Consider the following 18,242-nt stretch of genomic DNA (forward strand, 5'->3'; position numbering starts at 1 on the left):
AGTGATGTGGGGCGTCCTGCAGTGATGTGGGGCGTCCTGCAGTGATGTGGGGCGTCCTGCAGTGATGTGGGGCGTCCTGCAGTGGATGCTGTGTGTCCTGCAGTGATGTGGGGCGTCCTGCAGTGGGTGTGGGGCGTCCTGCAGTGATGTGGGGCGTCCTGCAGTGATGTGGGGTGTCCTGCAGTGATGTGGGGTGTCCTGCAGTGATGTGGGGCGTCCTGCAGTGATGTGGGGTGTCCTGCAGTGGGTGAGGGGCGTCCTGCAGTGATGTGGGGGTCCTGCAGTGATGTGGGGCGTCCTGCAGTGATGTGGGGCGTCCTGCAGTGATGTGGGGCGTCCTGCAGTGATGTGGGGCGTTCTGCAGTGATGTGGGGTGTCCTGCAGTGGGTGTGGGGCATCCTGCAGTGATGTGGGGCGTCCTGCAGTGATGTGGGGTGTCCTGCAGTGATGTGGGGCGTCCTGCAGTGGGTGTGGGGCGTCCTGCAGTGATGTGGGGCGTCCTGCAGTGATGTGGGGTGTCCTGCAGTGGGTGTGGAGCGTCCTGCAGTCATGTGGGGCATCCTGCAGTGGGTGTGGGGCATCCTGCAGTGATGTGGGGCGCCCTGCAGTGATGTGGGGTGTCCTGCAGTGGGTGTGGGGCGTCCTGCAGTGGGTGTGGGGCGTCCTGCAGTGATGTGGGGCGTCCTGCAGTGATGTGGGGTGTCCTGCAGTGGGTGTGGGGCGTCCTGCAGTGATGTGGGGCGTCCTGCAGTGGGTGTGGGGCGTCCTGCAGTGATGTGGGGCGTCCTGCAGTGATGTGGGGTGTCCTGCAGTGCGTGTGGGGCATCCTGCAGTGGGTGTGGGGCGTCCTGCAGTGATGTGGGGCGTCCTGCAGCGATGTGGGGCGTCCTGCAGTGATGTGGGGCGTCCTGCAGTGATGTGGGGCGTCCTGCAGTGATGTGGGGTGTCCTGCAGTGGGTGTGGGGTGTCCTGCAGTGATGTGAGGCGTCCTGCAGTGATGTGGGGCGTTCCGCAGTGATGTGGGGCGTCCTGCAGTGATGTGGGGCGTCCTGCATTGATGTGCGGCGTCCTGCAGTGATGTGGGGCGTTCCGCAGTGATGTGTGGCGTCCTGCAGTGATGTGGGGCGTCCTGCAGCGGTGTGGGGCGTCCTGCAGTGGGTGTGGGGCATCCTGCAGTGATGTGGGGTGTCCTGCAGTGGGTGTGGGGTGTCCTGCAGTGATGTGGGGTGTCCTGCAGTGATGTGGGGTGTCCTGCAGTGATGTGGGGTGTCCTGCAGTGGGTGTGGGGTGTCCTGCAGTGGGTGTGGGGTGTCCTGCAGTGGGTGTGGGGTGTCCTGCAGTGGGTGTGGGGCGTCCTGCAGTGATGTGGGGTGTCCTGCAGTGGGTGTGGGGTGTCCTGCAGTGATGTGGGGTGTCCTGCAGTGATGTGGGGTGTCCTGCAGTGATGTGGGGTGTCCTGCAGTGGGTGTGGGGTGTCCTGCAGTGGGTGTGGGGCGTCCTGCAGTGATGTGGGGTGTCCTGCAGTGGGTGTGGGGTGTCCTGCAGTGATGTGGGGTGTCCTGCAGTGATGTGGGGTGTCCTGCAGTGATGTGGGGTGTCCTGCAGTGGGTGTGGGGTGTCCTGCAGTGGGTGTGGGGTGTCCTGCAGTGGGTGTGGGGCGTCCTGCAGTGATGTGGGGTGTCCTGCAGTGGGTGTGGGGTGTCCTGCAGTGATGTGGGGTGTCCTGCAGTGATGTGGGGTGTCCTGCAGTGATGTGGGGTGTCCTGCAGTGGGTGTGGGGTGTCCTGCAGTGGGTGTGGGGCGTCCTGCAGTGATGTGGGGTGTCCTGCAGTGGGTGTGGGGTGTCTTGCAGTAATGTGGGGTGTCCTGCAGTGATGTGGGGCGTCCTGCAGTGATGTGTCGTGCAGTGGATGCTGTGTGTTCTGCAGTGATGTGGGGTGTTGTGCAGTGATGTGGGGCGTCCTGCAGTGATATGGGGCGTCCTGCAGTGATATGGGGCGTCCTGCAGTGATGTGGGGTGTCCTGCAGTGATGTGGGGCGTCCTGCAGTGGGTGTGGGGCATCCTGCAGTGATGTGGGATGTCCTTCAGTGATGTGGGGTGTCGTGCAGTGATGTGGGGCATCCTGCAGTGATGTGGGGCATCCTGCAGTGGGTGTGGGGTGTCCTGCAGTGGGTGTGGGGTGTCCTGCAGTGATGTGGGGCGTCCTGCAGTGATGTGGGGCGTCCTGCAGTGATGTGGGGCATCCTGCAGTGGGTGTGGGGTGTCCTGCAGTGGGTGTGGGGTGTCCTGCAGTGATGTGGGGCTTCCTGCAGTGGGTGTGGGGTGTCCTGCAGTGATGTGGGGCGTCCTGCAGTGATGTGGGGCATCCTGCAGTGGGTGTGGGTTGTCCTGCAGTGGGTGTGGGGTGTCCTGCAGTGATGTGGGGCGTCCTGCAGTGATGTGGGGCGTCCTGCAGTGATGTGGGGCGTCCTGCAGTGATGTGGGGCATCCTGCAGTGGGTGTGGGGTGTCCTGCAGTGATGTGGGGTGTCCTGCAGTGATGTGGGGCGTCCTGCAGTGATGTGGGGCATCCTGCAGTGGGTGTGGGGTGTCCTGCAGTGGGTGTGGGGTGTCCTGCAGTGGGTGTGGGGCGTCCTGCAGTGATGTGGGGCGCCCTGCAGTGATGTGGGGTGTTCTGCAGTGATGTGGGGCGTCCTGCAGTGATGTGGGGCATCCTGCAGTGGGTGTGGGGTGTCCTGCAGTGATGTGGGGTGTCCTGCAGTGATGTGGGGCGTCCTGCAGTGGGTGTGGGGTGTCCTGCAGTGATGTGGGGTGTCCTGCAGTGATGTGGGGTGTCCTGCAGTGATGTGGGGTGTCCTGCAGTGATGTGGGGCATCCTGCAGTGGGTGTCGGGAGTCCTGCAGTGATGTGGGGCGTCCTGCAGTGATGTGGGGCGTCCTGCAGTGATGTGGGGTGTCCTGCAGTGATGTGGGGCGTCCTGCAGTGATGTGGGGCGTCCTGCAGTGATGTGGGGTGTCCTGCAGTGATGTGGGGCGTCCTGCAGTGATGTGGGGCGTCCTGCAGTGATGTGGGGCGTCCTGCAGTGATGTGGGGCGTCCTGCAGTGGATGCTGTGTGTCCTGCAGTGATGTGGGGCGTCCTGCAGTGGGTGTGGGGCGTCCTGCAGTGATGTGGGGCATCCTGCAGTGGGTGTGGGGTGTCCTGCAGTGATGTGGGGCGTCCTGCAGTGATGTGGGGCGTCCTGCAGTGATGTGGGGTGTCCTGCAGTGATGTGGGGCGTCCTGCAGTGATGTGGGGCGTCCTGCAGTGATGTGGGGTGTCCTGCAGTGATGTGGGGCGTCCTGCAGTGATGTGGGGCGTCCTGCAGTGATGTGGGGCGTCCTGCAGTGATGTGGGGCGTCCTGCAGTGGATGCTGTGTGTCCTGCAGTGATGTGGGGCGTCCTGCAGTGATGTGGGGCGTCCTGCAGTGATGTGGGGTGTCCTGCAGTGATGTGGGGTGTCCTGCAGTGATGTGGGGCGTCCTGCAGTGATGTGGGGTGTCCTGCAGTGGGTGTGGGGCGTCCTGCAGTGATGTGGGGGTCCTGCAGTGATGTGGGGCGTCCTGCAGTGATGTGGGGCGTCCTGCAGTGATGTGGGGCGTCCTGCAGTGATGTGGGGCGTCCTGCAGTGGGTGTGGGGCGTCCTGCAGTGATGTGGGGCGTCCTGCAGTGGGTGTGGGGCGTCCTGCAGTGATGTGGGGCGTCCTGCAGTGATGTGGGGGTCCTGCAGTGATGTGGGGCGTCCTGCAGTGATGTGGGGTGTCCTGCAGTGATGTGGGGCGTCCTGCAGTGATGTGGGGCGTCCTGCAGTGGGTGTGGGGTGTCCTGCAGTGGATGCTGTGTGTCCTGCAGTGATGTGGGGCGTCCTGCAGTGATGTGGGGGTCCTGCAGTGATGTGGGGCGTCCTGCAGTGGGTGTGGGGTGTCCTGCAGTGATGTGGGGCGTCCTGCAGTGATGTGGGGTGTCCTGCAGTGGGTGTGGGGCGTCCTGCAGTGGATGCTGTGTGTCCTGCAGTGATGTGGGGCGTCCTGCAGTGATGTGGGGCGTCCTGCAGTGATGTGGGGCGTCCTGCAGTGGGTGTGGGGTGTCCTGCAGTGATGTGGGGCGTCCTGCAGTGATGTGGGGTGTCCTGCAGTGGGTGTGGGGTGTCCTGCAGTGATGTGGGGCGTCCTGCAGTGATGTGGGGTGTCCTGCAGTGGGTGTGGGGTGTCCTGCAGTGATGTGGGGGTCCTGCAGTGATGTGGGGTGTCCTGCAGTGATGTGGGGCGTCCTGCAGTGATGTGGGGCGTCCTGCAGTGATGTGGGGTGTCCTGCAGTGGGTGTGGGGCGTCCTGCAGTGATGTGGGGCGTCCTGCAGTGATGTGGGGCGTCCTGCAGTGATGTGGGGTGTCCTGCAGTGGGTGTGGGGCATCCTGCAGTGATGTGGGGTGTCGTGCAGTGGATGCTGGGTGTCCTGCAGTGATGTGGGGCATCCTACAGTGGGTGTGGGGCGTCCTGCAGTGATGTGGGGTGTCCTGCAGTGATGTGGGGTGTCGTGCAGTGGATGCTGGGTGTCCTGCAGTGGTTGTGGGGTGTCCTGCAGTGATGTGGGGCGTCCTGCAGTGATGTGGGGCGTCCTGCAGTGATGTAGGGTGTCGTGAAGTGGGTGTGGGGCGTCCTGCAGTGATGTGGGGCGTCCTGCAATGATGTGGGGCGTCCTGCAGTGATGTGGGGCGTCCTGCAGTGATGTGGGGCGTCCTGCAGTGATGTGGGGTGTCCTGCAGTGGGTGTGGGGCATCCTGCAGTGATGTGGGGCGTCCTGCAGTGATGTGGGGTGTCCTGCAGTGATGTGGGGCGTCCTGCAGTGGGTGTGGGGCGTCCTGCAGTGATGTGGGGCGTCCTGCAGTGATGTGGGGTGTCCTGCAGTGGGTGTGGAGCGTCCTGCAGTCATGTGGGGCATCCTGCAGTGGGTGTGGGGCGTCCTGCAGTGATGTGGGGCGCCCTGCAGTGATGTGGGGTGTCCTGCAGTGGGTGTGGGGCGTCCTGCAGTGGGTGTGGGGCGTCCTGCAGTGATGTGGGGCGTCCTGCAGTGATGTGGGGTGTCCTGCAGTGGGTGTGGGGCGTCCTGCAGTGATGTGGGGCGTCCTGCAGTGATGTGGGGTGTCCTGCAGTGCGTGTGGGGCGTCCTGCAGTGGGTGTGGGGCGTCCTGCAGTGATGTGGGGCGTCCTGCAGCGATGTGGGGCGTCCTGCAGTGATGTGGGGCGTCCTGCAGTGATGTGGGGCGTCCTGCAGTGATGTGGGGCATCCTGCAGTGATGTGGGGCGTCCTGCAGTGGTGTGGGGTGTCCTGCAGTGGGTGTGGGGCGTCCTGCAGTGATGTGGGGTGTCCTGCAGTGGGTGTGGGGTGTCCTGCAGTGATGTGAGGCGTCCTGCAGTGATGTGGGGCATCCTGCAGTGATGTGGGGTGTCCTGCAGTGGGTGTGGGGCGTCCTGCAGTGGGTGTGGGGCGTCCTGCAGTGATGTAGGGCGTCCTGCAGTGATGTGGGGCGTCCTGCATTGATGTGCGGCGTCCTGCAGTGATGTGGGGCGTTCCGCAGTGATGTGGGGCGTCCTGCAGTGATGTGGGGCGTCCTGCAGCGGTGTGGGGTGTCCTGCAGTGGGTGTGGGGCATCCTGCAGTGATGTGGGGTGTCCTGCAGTGGGTGTGGGGTGTCCTGCAGTGATGTGGGGTGTCCTGCAGTGATGTGGGGTGTCCTGCAGTGATGTGGGGTGTCCTGCAGTGGGTGTGGGGTGTCCTGCAGTGATGTGGGGCGTCCTGCAGTGATGTGGGGCGTCCTGCAGTGATGTGGGGCGTCCTGCAGTGATGTGGGGCGTCCTGCAGTGATGTGGGGTGTCCTGCAGTGGGTGTGGGGCGTCCTGCAGTGGATGCTGTGTGTCCTGCAGTGATGTGGGGCGTCCTGCAGTGGATGCTGTGTGTCCTGCAGTGATGTGGGGCGTCCTGCAGTGATGTGGGGCGTCCTGCAGTGATGTGGGGTGTCCTGCAGTGGGTGTGGGGTGTCCTGCAGTGATGTGGGGCGTCCTGCAGTGATGTGGGGTGTCCTGCAGTGATGTGGGGCGTCCTGCAGTGATGTGGGGCGTCCTGCAGTGATGTGGGGCGTCCTGCAGTGATGTGGGGCGTCCTGCAGTGATGTGGGGCGTCCTGCAGTGATGTGGGGTGTCCTGCAGTGATGTGGGGCGTCCTGCAGTGATGTGGGGTGTCCTGCAGTGGGTGTGGGGTGTCCTGCAGTGATGTGGGGCGTCCTGCAGTGATGTGGGGCGTCCTGCAGTGATGTGGGGTGTCCTGCAGTGGGTGTGGGGTGTCCTGCAGTGATGTGGGGCGTCCTGCAGTGATGTGGGGTGTCCTGCAGTGGGTGTGGGGTGTCCTGCAGTGATGTGGGGTGTCCTGCAGTGATGTGGGGCGTCCTGCAGTGATGTGGGGTGTCCTGCAGTGGGTGTGGGGTGTCCTGCAGTGATGTGGGGCGTCCTGCAGTGGGTGTGGGGTGTCCTGCAGTGGGTGTGGGGTGTCCTGCAGTGGGTGTGGGGTGTCCTGCAGTGATGTGGGGCGTCCTGCAGTGATGTGGGGTGTCCTGCAGTGATGTGGGGCGTCCTGCAGTGATGTGCGGCGTCCTGCAGTGATGTGGGGCGTCCTGCAGTGATGTGGGGTGTCCTGCAGTGATGTGGGGCGTCCTGCAGTGATGTGGGGTGTCCTGCAGTGATGTGGGGCGTCCTGCAGTGATGTGGGGCGTCCTGCAGTGATGTGGGGTGTCCTGCAGTGATGTGGGGCGTCCTGCAGTGATGTGGGGCGTCCTGCAGTGATGTGGGGCGTCCTGCAGTGATGTGGGGCGTCCTGCAGTGATGTGGGGCATCCTGCAGTGATGTGGGGTGTCCTGCAGTGGGTGTGGGGCGTCCTGCAGTGGATGCTGTGTGTCCTGCAGTGATGTGGGGCGTCCTGCAGTGATGTGGGGTGTCCTGCAGTGATGTGGGGCGTCCTGCAGTGATGTGGGGCGTCCTGCAGTGATGTGGGGCGTCCTGCAGTGATGTGGGGCGTCCTGCAGTGGGTGTGGGGTGTCCTGCAGTGATGTGGGGCGTCCTGCAGTGATGTGGGGTGTCCTGCAGTGGGTGTGGGGTGTCCTGCAGTGATGTGGGGCGTCCTGCAGTGATGTGGGGCGTCCTGCAGTGATGTGGGGCGTCCTGCAGTGATGTGGGGCGTCCTGCAGTGGGTGTGGGGTGTCCTGCAGTGATGTGGGGCGTCCTGCAGTGATGTGGGGTGTCCTGCAGTGGGTGTGGGGTGTCCTGCAGTGATGTGGGGCGTCCTGCAGTGATGTGGGGTGTCCTGCAGTGGGTGTGGGGTGTCCTGCAGTGATGTGGGGCGTCCTGCAGTGATGTGGGGCGTCCTGCAGTGATGTGGGGTGTCCTGCAGTGATGTGGGGTGTCCTGCAGTGATGTGCGGCGTCCTGCAGTGATGTGGGGCGTCCTGCAGTGATGTGGGGTGTCCTGCAGTGGGTGTGGGGTGTCCTGCAGTGATGTGGGGTGTCCTGCAGTGATGTGGGGCGTCCTGCAGTGATGTGGGGCGTCCTGCAGTGGGTGTGGGGTGTCCTGCAGTGATGTGGGGCGTCCTGCAGTGATGTGGGGTGTCCTGCAGTGGGTGTGGGGTGTCCTGCAGTGATGTGGGGCGTCCTGCAGTGGGTGTGGGGTGTCCTGCAGTGGGTGTGGGGTGTCCTGCAGTGATGTGGGGCGTCCTGCAGTGATGTGGGGCGTCCTGCAGTGATGTGGGGTGTCCTGCAGTGGGTGTGGGGTGTCCTGCAGTGATGTGGGGCGTCCTGCAGTGATGTGGGGTGTCCTGCAGTGGGTGTGGGGTGTCCTGCAGTGATGTGGGGTGTCCTGCAGTGATGTGGGGCGTCCTGCAGTGATGTGGGGTGTCCTGCAGTGGGTGTGGGGTGTCCTGCAGTGATGTGGGGCGTCCTGCAGTGGGTGTGGGGTGTCCTGCAGTGGGTGTGGGGTGTCCTGCAGTGGGTGTGGGGTGTCCTGCAGTGATGTGGGGCGTCCTGCAGTGATGTGGGGGTCCTGCAGTGATGTGGGGCGTCCTGCAGTGATGTGCGGCGTCCTGCAGTGATGTGGGGCGTCCTGCAGTGATGTGGGGTGTCCTGCAGTGATGTGGGGCGTCCTGCAGTGATGTGGGGTGTCCTGCAGTGATGTGGGGCGTCCTGCAGTGATGTGGGGCGTCCTGCAGTGATGTGGGGCGTCCTGCAGTGATGTGGGGCGTCCTGCAGTGATGTGGGGTGTCCTGCAGTGATGTGGGGCGTCCTGCAGTGATGTGGGGGTCCTGCAGTGATGTGGGGCGTCCTGCAGTGATGTGGGGCGTCCTGCAGTGATGTGGGGCGTCCTGCAGTGATGTGGGGGTCCTGCAGTGATGTGGGGGTCCTGCAGTGATGTGGGGTGTCCTGCAGTGGGTGTGGGGCGTCCTGCAGTGGATGCTGTGTGTCCTGCAGTGATGTGGGGCGTCCTGCAGTGATGTGGGGTGTCCTGCAGTGATGTGGGGCGTCCTGCAGTGACGTGGGGCGTCCTGCAGTGATGTGGGGCGTCCTGCAGTGATGTGGGGTGTCCTGCAGTGATGTGGGGTGTCCTGCAGTGGGTGTGGGGTGTCCTGCAGTGATGTGGGGTGTCCTGCAGTGATGTGGGGCGTCCTGCAGTGATGTGGGGTGTCCTGCAGTGGGTGTGGGGTGTCCTGCAGTGATGTGGGGTGTCCTGCAGTGATGTGGGGCGTCCTGCAGTGATGTGGGGCGTCCTGCAGTGGGTGTGGGGTGTCCTGCAGTGATGTGGGGCGTCCTGCAGTGGGTGTGGGGTGTCCTGCAGTGGGTGTGGGGTGTCCTGCAGTGATGTGGGGCGTCCTGCAGTGATGTGGGGCGTCCTGCAGTGATGTGGGGCGTCCTGCAGTGATGTGGGGCGTCCTGCAGTGATGTGGGGTGTCCTGCAGTGGGTGTGGGGTGTCCTGCAGTGATGTGGGGCGTCCTGCAGTGATGTGGGGTGTCCTGCAGTGATGTGGGGCGTCCTGCAGTGATGTGGGGCGTCCTGCAGTGATGTGGGGCGTCCTGCAGTGATGTGGGGCGTCCTGCAGTGATGTGGGGCGTCCTGCAGTGATGTGGGGTGTCCTGCAGTGATGTGGGGCGTCCTGCAGTGATGTGGGGTGTCCTGCAGTGGGTGTGGGGTGTCCTGCAGTGATGTGGGGCGTCCTGCAGTGATGTGGGGCGTCCTGCAGTGATGTGGGGTGTCCTGCAGTGGGTGTGGGGTGTCCTGCAGTGATGTGGGGCGTCCTGCAGTGATGTGGGGTGTCCTGCAGTGGGTGTGGGGTGTCCTGCAGTGATGTGGGGTGTCCTGCAGTGATGTGGGGCGTCCTGCAGTGATGTGGGGTGTCCTGCAGTGGGTGTGGGGTGTCCTGCAGTGATGTGGGGCGTCCTGCAGTGGGTGTGGGGTGTCCTGCAGTGGGTGTGGGGTGTCCTGCAGTGGGTGTGGGGTGTCCTGCAGTGATGTGGGGCGTCCTGCAGTGATGTGGGGTGTCCTGCAGTGATGTGGGGCGTCCTGCAGTGATGTGCGGCGTCCTGCAGTGATGTGGGGCGTCCTGCAGTGATGTGGGGTGTCCTGCAGTGATGTGGGGCGTCCTGCAGTGATGTGGGGTGTCCTGCAGTGATGTGGGGCGTCCTGCAGTGATGTGGGGTGTCCTGCAGTGATGTGGGGTGTCCTGCAGTGATGTGGGGCGTCCTGCAGTGATGTGGGGCGTCCTGCAGTGATGTGGGGCGTCCTGCAGTGATGTGGGGCGTCCTGCAGTGATGTGGGGCATCCTGCAGTGATGTGGGGTGTCCTGCAGTGGGTGTGGGGCGTCCTGCAGTGGATGCTGTGTGTCCTGCAGTGATGTGGGGCGTCCTGCAGTGATGTGGGGTGTCCTGCAGTGATGTGGGGCGTCCTGCAGTGATGTGGGGCGTCCTGCAGTGATGTGGGGCGTCCTGCAGTGATGTGGGGCGTCCTGCAGTGGGTGTGGGGTGTCCTGCAGTGATGTGGGGCGTCCTGCAGTGATGTGGGGTGTCCTGCAGTGGGTGTGGGGTGTCCTGCAGTGATGTGGGGCGTCCTGCAGTGATGTGGGGCGTCCTGCAGTGATGTGGGGCGTCCTGCAGTGATGTGGGGCGTCCTGCAGTGGGTGTGGGGTGTCCTGCAGTGATGTGGGGCGTCCTGCAGTGATGTGGGGTGTCCTGCAGTGGGTGTGGGGTGTCCTGCAGTGATGTGGGGCGTCCTGCAGTGATGTGGGGTGTCCTGCAGTGGGTGTGGGGTGTCCTGCAGTGATGTGGGGCGTCCTGCAGTGATGTGGGGCGTCCTGCAGTGATGTGGGGTGTCCTGCAGTGATGTGGGGTGTCCTGCAGTGATGTGCGGCGTCCTGCAGTGATGTGGGGCGTCCTGCAGTGATGTGGGGTGTCCTGCAGTGGGTGTGGGGTGTCCTGCAGTGATGTGGGGTGTCCTGCAGTGATGTGGGGCGTCCTGCAGTGATGTGGGGCGTCCTGCAGTGGGTGTGGGGTGTCCTGCAGTGATGTGGGGCGTCCTGCAGTGATGTGGGGTGTCCTGCAGTGGGTGTGGGGTGTCCTGCAGTGATGTGGGGCGTCCTGCAGTGGGTGTGGGGTGTCCTGCAGTGGGTGTGGGGTGTCCTGCAGTGATGTGGGGCGTCCTGCAGTGATGTGGGGCGTCCTGCAGTGATGTGGGGTGTCCTGCAGTGGGTGTGGGGTGTCCTGCAGTGATGTGGGGCGTCCTGCAGTGATGTGGGGTGTCCTGCAGTGGGTGTGGGGTGTCCTGCAGTGATGTGGGGTGTCCTGCAGTGATGTGGGGCGTCCTGCAGTGATGTGGGGTGTCCTGCAGTGGGTGTGGGGTGTCCTGCAGTGATGTGGGGCGTCCTGCAGTGATGTGGGGTGTCCTGCAGTGGGTGTGGGGTGTCCTGCAGTGATGTGGGGCGTCCTGCAGTGGGTGTGGGGTGTCCTGCAGTGGGTGTGGGGTGTCCTGCAGTGGGTGTGGGGTGTCCTGCAGTGATGTGGGGCGTCCTGCAGTGATGTGGGGTGTCCTGCAGTGATGTGGGGCGTCCTGCAGTGATGTGCGGCGTCCTGCAGTGATGTGGGGCGTCCTGCAGTGATGTGGGGTGTCCTGCAGTGATGTGGGGCGTCCTGCAGTGATGTGGGGTGTCCTGCAGTGATGTGGGGCGTCCTGCAGTGATGTGGGGCGTCCTGCAGTGATGTGGGGCGTCCTGCAGTGATGTGGGGCGTCCTGCAGTGATGTGGGGTGTCCTGCAGTGATGTGGGGCGTCCTGCAGTGATGTGGGGGTCCTGCAGTGATGTGGGGCGTCCTGCAGTGATGTGGGGCGTCCTGCAGTGATGTGGGGCGTCCTGCAGTGATGTGGGGGTCCTGCAGTGATGTGGGGGTCCTGCAGTGATGTGGGGTGTCCTGCAGTGGGTGTGGGGCGTCCTGCAGTGGATGCTGTGTGTCCTGCAGTGATGTGGGGCGTCCTGCAGTGATGTGGGGTGTCCTGCAGTGATGTGGGGCGTCCTGCAGTGACGTGGGGCGTCCTGCAGTGATGTGGGGCGTCCTGCAGTGATGTGGGGTGTCCTGCAGTGATGTGGGGTGTCCTGCAGTGGGTGTGGGGTGTCCTGCAGTGATGTGGGGTGTCCTGCAGTGATGTGGGGCGTCCTGCAGTGATGTGGGGCGTCCTGCAGTGGGTGTGGGGTGTCCTGCAGTGATGTGGGGTGTCCTGCAGTGATGTGGGGCGTCCTGCAGTGATGTGGGGCGTCCTGCAGTGGGTGTGGGGTGTCCTGCAGTGATGTGGGGCGTCCTGCAGTGATGTGGGGCGTCCTGCAGTGATGTGGGGCGTCCTGCAGTGGGTGTGGGGTGTCCTGCAGTGATATGGGGCGTCCTGCAGTGATGTGGGGTGTCCTGCAGTGGGTGTGGGGTGTCCTGCAGTGATGTGGGGCGTCCTGCAGTGATGTGGGGCGTCCTGCAGTGATGTGGGGCGTCCTGCAGTGATGTGGGGCGTCCTGCAGTGATGTGGGGGTCCTGCAGTGGGTGTGGGGTGTCCTGCAGTGATGTGGGGCGTCCTGCAGTGATGTGGGGCGTCCTGCAGTGATGTGGGGCGTCCTGCAGTGGGTGTGGGGCGTCCTGCAGTGGATGCTGTGTGTCCTGCAGTGATGTGGGGCGTCCTGCAGTGATGTGGGGCGTCCTGCAGTGATGTGGGGTGTCCTGCAGTGGGTGTGGGGCGTCCTGCAGTGATGTGGGGGTCCTGCAGTGATGTGGGGCGTCCTGCAGTGGGTGTGGGGTGTCCTGCAGTGACGTAGGGCGCTGCTCGGTAACGGCAGGACGCGTCCGTGGGTCCCTCTATCCTCGGTTCACCTCTCGCCTTGCTGCATCCCCTCCTCCTCCTCCTCCTCTGCCAGTGGCGGGGGGTAAGGAGCGGAGAGGAGAGGGATGACCTCATCCCATCATCCGGGCCGGGCGGCTGCAGGGTGAGGTTGTCTCTCACGCAGACAGGCGGCGCTCTGCTCTGTGAGGCGGAGGAGCCGGCAGGAGGAGGGACGAGGTCGGGGCCGGGCAGCGCCGCTGTCACATAATAAAGGAGGGATCTGCTCGTCCGTTCTCCCCTCGTTTCATCGCTGCATTTTTGATTCTTTTTTGTTTTTCCCTTTCCCCCATCATGGCGGCGAAGTCAGACGGGATGCTGAAGATGAAGAAGAGCGACGTCGCCTTCACCCCCCTGCAGAACTCGGATCACTCGGGCTCCGTGCAGGGCTTGGTCTCCGGCTCTCACCCGGGCTCCGGTGCCGGCGATGGCGGCTGCTCGGACGGCGGCTCCCGGTGCTGCTGTAGCAGAGTGGCCGGCAGCGCCGGGGGAGGCGGAGGGTCCCCGGCTCTGTGCCTGCGCCTGGCCCGGGAGCAGCCGCGCTACTCGGTGTGGGATTGCCTGTGGATCCTGGCGGCGGTGGCCGTGTACTTCGCCGATGTGGGCAGCGACATCTGGCTGTCCGTGGACTACTACCTGCGGGGCCAGCGCTGGTGGTTCGGGCTCACGCTGTTCTTCGTGGTGCTGGGCTCGCTGTCCGTGCAGGTGTTCAGCTTCAGGTGGTTCGTGCACGACTTCAGCACCGAGAACAGCGCCCAGTGCTCTCCGGTGGACGGCAAGACTGCGGCCGCGGCGCCGGGGGAGGCGGACGTGCGACCCTCCACCCCGCAGAGACAGGCGTCTACCGCCAGCAGCAAGCCCAACAACCCGGCCGGGAGCGGCGGCAGCAACCGGGCCGCCGGCACCAGGTCCGCTTCATGCTCCTTCTGCATCTGGCTCCTGCAGTCATTCATCCATATCCTGCAGCTAGGACAGCTCTGGAGGTAAATAGCGCTGCCATTGTCACCGGCGCAGCCTCTGTGGGCTCCGGGGGCGCTGCACACACGTGCTGGCACCGGGATGGGACCACCCTGACTGTGTATGGAGGGCTATAGACAAGCTGGCACAGGGTATGGGGGGTGTACATGTATAGGAACCACCCTGACTGTATATGGAGGGCTATGGACAAGCTGGCACAGGGTATGGGACCACCCCGGCTGTGTATGGAGGGCTATAGACAAGCTGGCACAGGGTATGGGACCACCCTGACTGTGTATGGAGGGCTATGGACAAGCTGGCACAGGGTATGGGGGGTGTACATGTATAGGGACCACCCTGACTGTGTATGGAGGGTTATAGACATACTGACACCAGGGTATGGGGGGTGTACATGTATAGGGACCACCCTGACCGTATATGGAGGGTTATAGACATACTGACACCAGGGTATGGGGGGTGTACATGTATAGGGACCACCCTGACTGTGTATGGAGGGTTATAGACATACTGACACCAGGGTATGGGGGGTGTACATGTATAGGGACCACCCTGACTGTATATGGAGGGTTATAGACATACTGACACCAGGGTATGGGGGGTGTACATGTATAGGGACCACCCTGACTGTATATGGAGGGTTATAGACATACTGACACCAGGGTATGGGGGGTGTACATGTATAGGGACCACCCTGACTGTATATGGAGGGCTATAGACATACTGACACCAGGGTATGGGGGGTGTACATATATAGGGACCACCCTGACCGTATATGGAGGGCTATAGACATACTGACACCAGGGTATGGGGGGTGTACATATATAGGGACCACCCTGACCGTATATGGAGGGCTATAGACATACTGACACCAGGGTATGGGAGGTGTACATGTATAGGGACCACTTTGACTGTATATGGAGGGATGCTGACACAGGGTATGGGGGTGTGTGCATATATAGGGGCTACACTGACTGTATATGGAGGGATATAGACATGTGCTGGCACCAGAGTATGGGGGGTGTACATGTATAGGACCACCCTGACTATATGGAGGGCTACAGACATGCTGACACAGGGTATGGGGGGTGTACATGTATAGGGACCACCCTGACTATATGGAGGGCTACAGACATGCTGACACAGGGTATGGGGGGTGTACATGTATAGGGACCACCCTGACTGTATATGGAGGGCTACAGACATGCTGACACAGGGTATGGGGGTGTGTGCATATATAGGGGCTACACTGACTGTATATGGAGGGCTATAGACATGTGCTCACACCAGGGTATATGAGGGGGGTACATATATAGGGACCGCCCTGACTTTATATGGAGGGCTATAGACATGTGCTCACACCAGGGTTTGTGGGGGGTGTACATAGATAAGGACCACTCTGTATACGGAGGGCTATAGACACGTGCTGGCACCACGGTATAGGGGTGAACATGTATAGGGGTGCACCCTGTATACCGAGGGCAATAAAACTATAAATATATATGCTCACCATGTATATGGAGGTCTATAGAGTCGACACATGCTGACACCAGTGTATGGGATGTATACATGTACAGGGGGTCTCCCTGCATATGGAGGTCTATATAAGCTATATATGTATGTGCTCACCCCTTGTATGGAGAAACTATATATATATATCTCCAATGAATACCGCTCCTCCAGACCTCCATATACATGGTGAGCATACTGTATATATATATATATATATGTGTGTGTGAAGGCATAGCATTTTCTTGTATTTCTTTTCTATGTTTATATATATGCTGTATATGGAGGTCTATAGAACATACAGACATGTGATGAACCCTATGAAGGTGTGTGCTAATAGCGGTGTATTTAGGGGTGGTGCATATATACATATCTCTGTATACACATGACCTCACCCTGTGGGTATATGTCACCTACTGTATATATACGTGTTCTCCCCTATGTGTATTTGGGGTGTGTAGGACTTTTGGTTTGTGCTGTGCCGTCATTGTATGGGGGCCTATATACCCAATGCAGATGTGCTCGTCCCTGTATATAGGGGCCTGTAGCGCTGACCCCTGTGGATTAATGGGGGGCTCCTCTTATAGCACAGGGTATCCAGGATACGCTTTAGGAGGGCTGAAACTTTACAATGTAAACTGACGGTGGCGGAAGGATATGACACCCGTCTATATGGTCTTGTCACCAGACCTTGTCCCCCACCAATCCTTGCACGTGTCCTGGGGATGAAGCTCAGTGTGATCTGGAGCTCCTTGTGCTGAAGGTGGAGTTCCCCTTTCAGTGGATGGATGGCGCTTTTTGGTTTCAGCCCGTAATCACCAGTTATGTGAATTGTGATACAATAATGCTCAGTACTGTTATATAGGCAGATTTCTTGGCCCGGATATTTGGTTATATAGTGGTCACTTACAGCCAGTGTAGACTTACAAGCTGCCCAGCCTGACACTGCCTTGATAAATAGGACCCCCTCCAGCAGCTGCCTGTACAGCAGACCCCATGCAATGCCCGGGAGCCCTGCTGTTAACACCATTTAGGTAGAGCACAGTCACTTGTAGGCATCAGACATTGGTCCAGGCCAGGGTGCCAGGTAAGCCTCACTGGGGCCATGTAAGCCTCACTGGTGCCATGTAAGCCTCACTGGTGCCATGTAAGCCTCACTGGTGCCATGTAAGCCTCACTGGTGCCATGTAAGCCTCACTGGTGCCAGGTAAGGCTCACTGGTGCCACGTAAGCCTCACTGGTGCCATGTAAGCCTCACTAGTACCAGGTAAGCCTCAATGGTGCCACGTAAGCCTCACTGGTATCAGGTAAGGCTCACTGGTGCCACGTAAGCCTCACTGGTGCCAGGTTAGCCTCACTGGTGCCTTGTAAGCCTCAAAGCGCCATGTAAGCCTCACTGGTGCCAGGTTAGCCTCACTGGTGCCTTGTAAGCCTCACTGGTGCCATGTAAGCCTCACTGGTGCCAGGTTAGCCTCACTGGTGCCATGTAAGCCTCACTGGTGCCATGTAAGCCTCACTGGTGCCATGTAAGCCTCACTGGTGCCATGTAACCCTCACTGGTGCTAGATAAGCCTCACAGGTGCCAGGTAAACCTCACTGTGCCCGATAAACCTCACTGGTGCCATGTGAGCCTCACTGGTGCCATGCAAGCCTCACTGGTGCCAGGTTCGCCTTACTGGTGCCAGGTTAGGCTCACTGTTGCCAGGTAAGCCATACTGGTGCCTGATAAGCCTCACTGGTGCCCGGTAAGCCCCATTGGTGCCAGGTAAACCTCACCTGTGCCCGGTAAGCCTCACTGGTGCCCGGTAAGCCTCAGTAGTGCCATGTAAGCCTCACTGGTGCTAGGTAAGCCTCACTGGTGCCAGGTAAACCTCACTGGTGCCCGGTAAGCCTCACTGGTGCCAGGTAAACCTCACTGGTGCCCGGTAAGCCTCACTGGTGCCCGGTAAGCCTCACTGGTGCCAGGTAAACCTCACTGGTTCCCGGTAAGCCTCACTGGTGCCAGGTAAACCTCACTGGTGCCCGGTAAGCCTCACTGGTGCCAGGTAAACCTCACTGGTGCCCGGTAAGCCTCACTGGTGCCATTTAAGCCTCACTGGTGCCAGATAATCCTCACTGGTGCCAGGTAAACCTCACTGGTTCCCAGGAAGGCTCACTGGTGCCCGGTAAGCCACACTGGTGCCATGTAAGCCTCCCTGGTGCTAGGTAATCCTCACTGGTGCCCGGTAAGCCTCACTGGTGCCCGGTAAGCCTCACTGGTACCAGGTAAGGCTCACTGGTGCCATGTAAGCCTCACTGGTGCTAGGTAAGCCTCACTGGTGCCAGGTAAACCTCACTGGTGCCCGGTAAGCCTCACTGGTGCCCGGTAAGACTCACTGGTGCTAGGTAATCCTCACTGGTGCCTGGTAAGCCTCACTGGTGCCCGGTAAGCCTCACTGGTGCCCGGTAAGCCTCACTGGTGCCAGGTAAACCTCACTGGTGCCAGGTAAACCTCACTGGTGGCAGGTAAACCTCACTGATGCCCGGTAAGCCTCACTGGTGCTCGGTAAGCCTCACTGGTGCCATGGCCTGTGGTGCCGACACCCTGTGTCTTCAAGTGACTCCGTCTCCTGTGTTACTTACGCGGCTCTGCAGGGTTTGGCGTGGCACCTTGTTCTGTAGGATGCGCTTGGTTTGCTGGGCTTTGACATCTGATTGACGGCTTTCTGTTTGTGCACTGCTGCTGAGGATCATTGCCGCCTGCACTGGCTCCTCAGGAAGGATTCGCCTTAGCCTTACTCTTTCTAAGGATGCAGCTTCCTAGAACCACGAGGCTTCAGCTGGCGGCAGCTTTAATGCTATAAAGAGAATAGGAGCCCTGCTGTGACTGCTTAACGTCATCGCTGAATCCGCTGCATGACTGAAGCCACCGGCTCGTGTTTACCGCCCACCGGGAAGGTACAAGTCCAGCGATCCATTACCATAAGATCACTCCGGTGACTCCTCCGGTCCTGTGATTCTTTAGGTCTGGAGTGACGCTGTGGTACCGTCCACTACACTATCAATGTCGGTAGCATAAAATGCATTTCGCTGTTTCTTCAGGAGCATTAACTTTACAGGTGGGATACTGTATCTAATGAAGAAGTATGTACTACCATGGCTCTAGAATACAATGTCAGTGCAGCATGAAGGGATTGTCCTCGAAAACCCACTGTCACACATCTTATTAGGGTATGGAGGGGTCTATTAATTCAGGAAGACTATGGAGCCATCCTGAACAGGGCTCCATGCAGGGGCTTGTAGCAG

General features: G+C 61.0%; 1 protein-coding gene across 1 annotated transcript in view; it reads left to right on the plus strand.

Annotated features, from left to right (window-relative positions):
• Positions 1-12,656: 12,656 nt before the first annotated feature.
• XKR4 (XK related 4) overlaps positions 12,657-18,242 on the plus strand; it is a 441,728-nt gene continuing 436,142 nt past the window's right edge. The window contains exon 1 of the mRNA XM_069731357.1: positions 12,657-13,456. Coding sequence (XP_069587458.1) covers positions 12,768-13,456 — 689 coding nt within the window. The 5' untranslated portion in view covers positions 12,657-12,767. The remainder of the gene's footprint in view (positions 13,457-18,242) is intronic.

This window comes from Ranitomeya imitator, chromosome 6, assembly GCF_032444005.1.
Source record: "Ranitomeya imitator isolate aRanImi1 chromosome 6, aRanImi1.pri, whole genome shotgun sequence".
In the NCBI taxonomy this organism is placed as follows: Eukaryota; Metazoa; Chordata; class Amphibia; order Anura; family Dendrobatidae; genus Ranitomeya; species Ranitomeya imitator.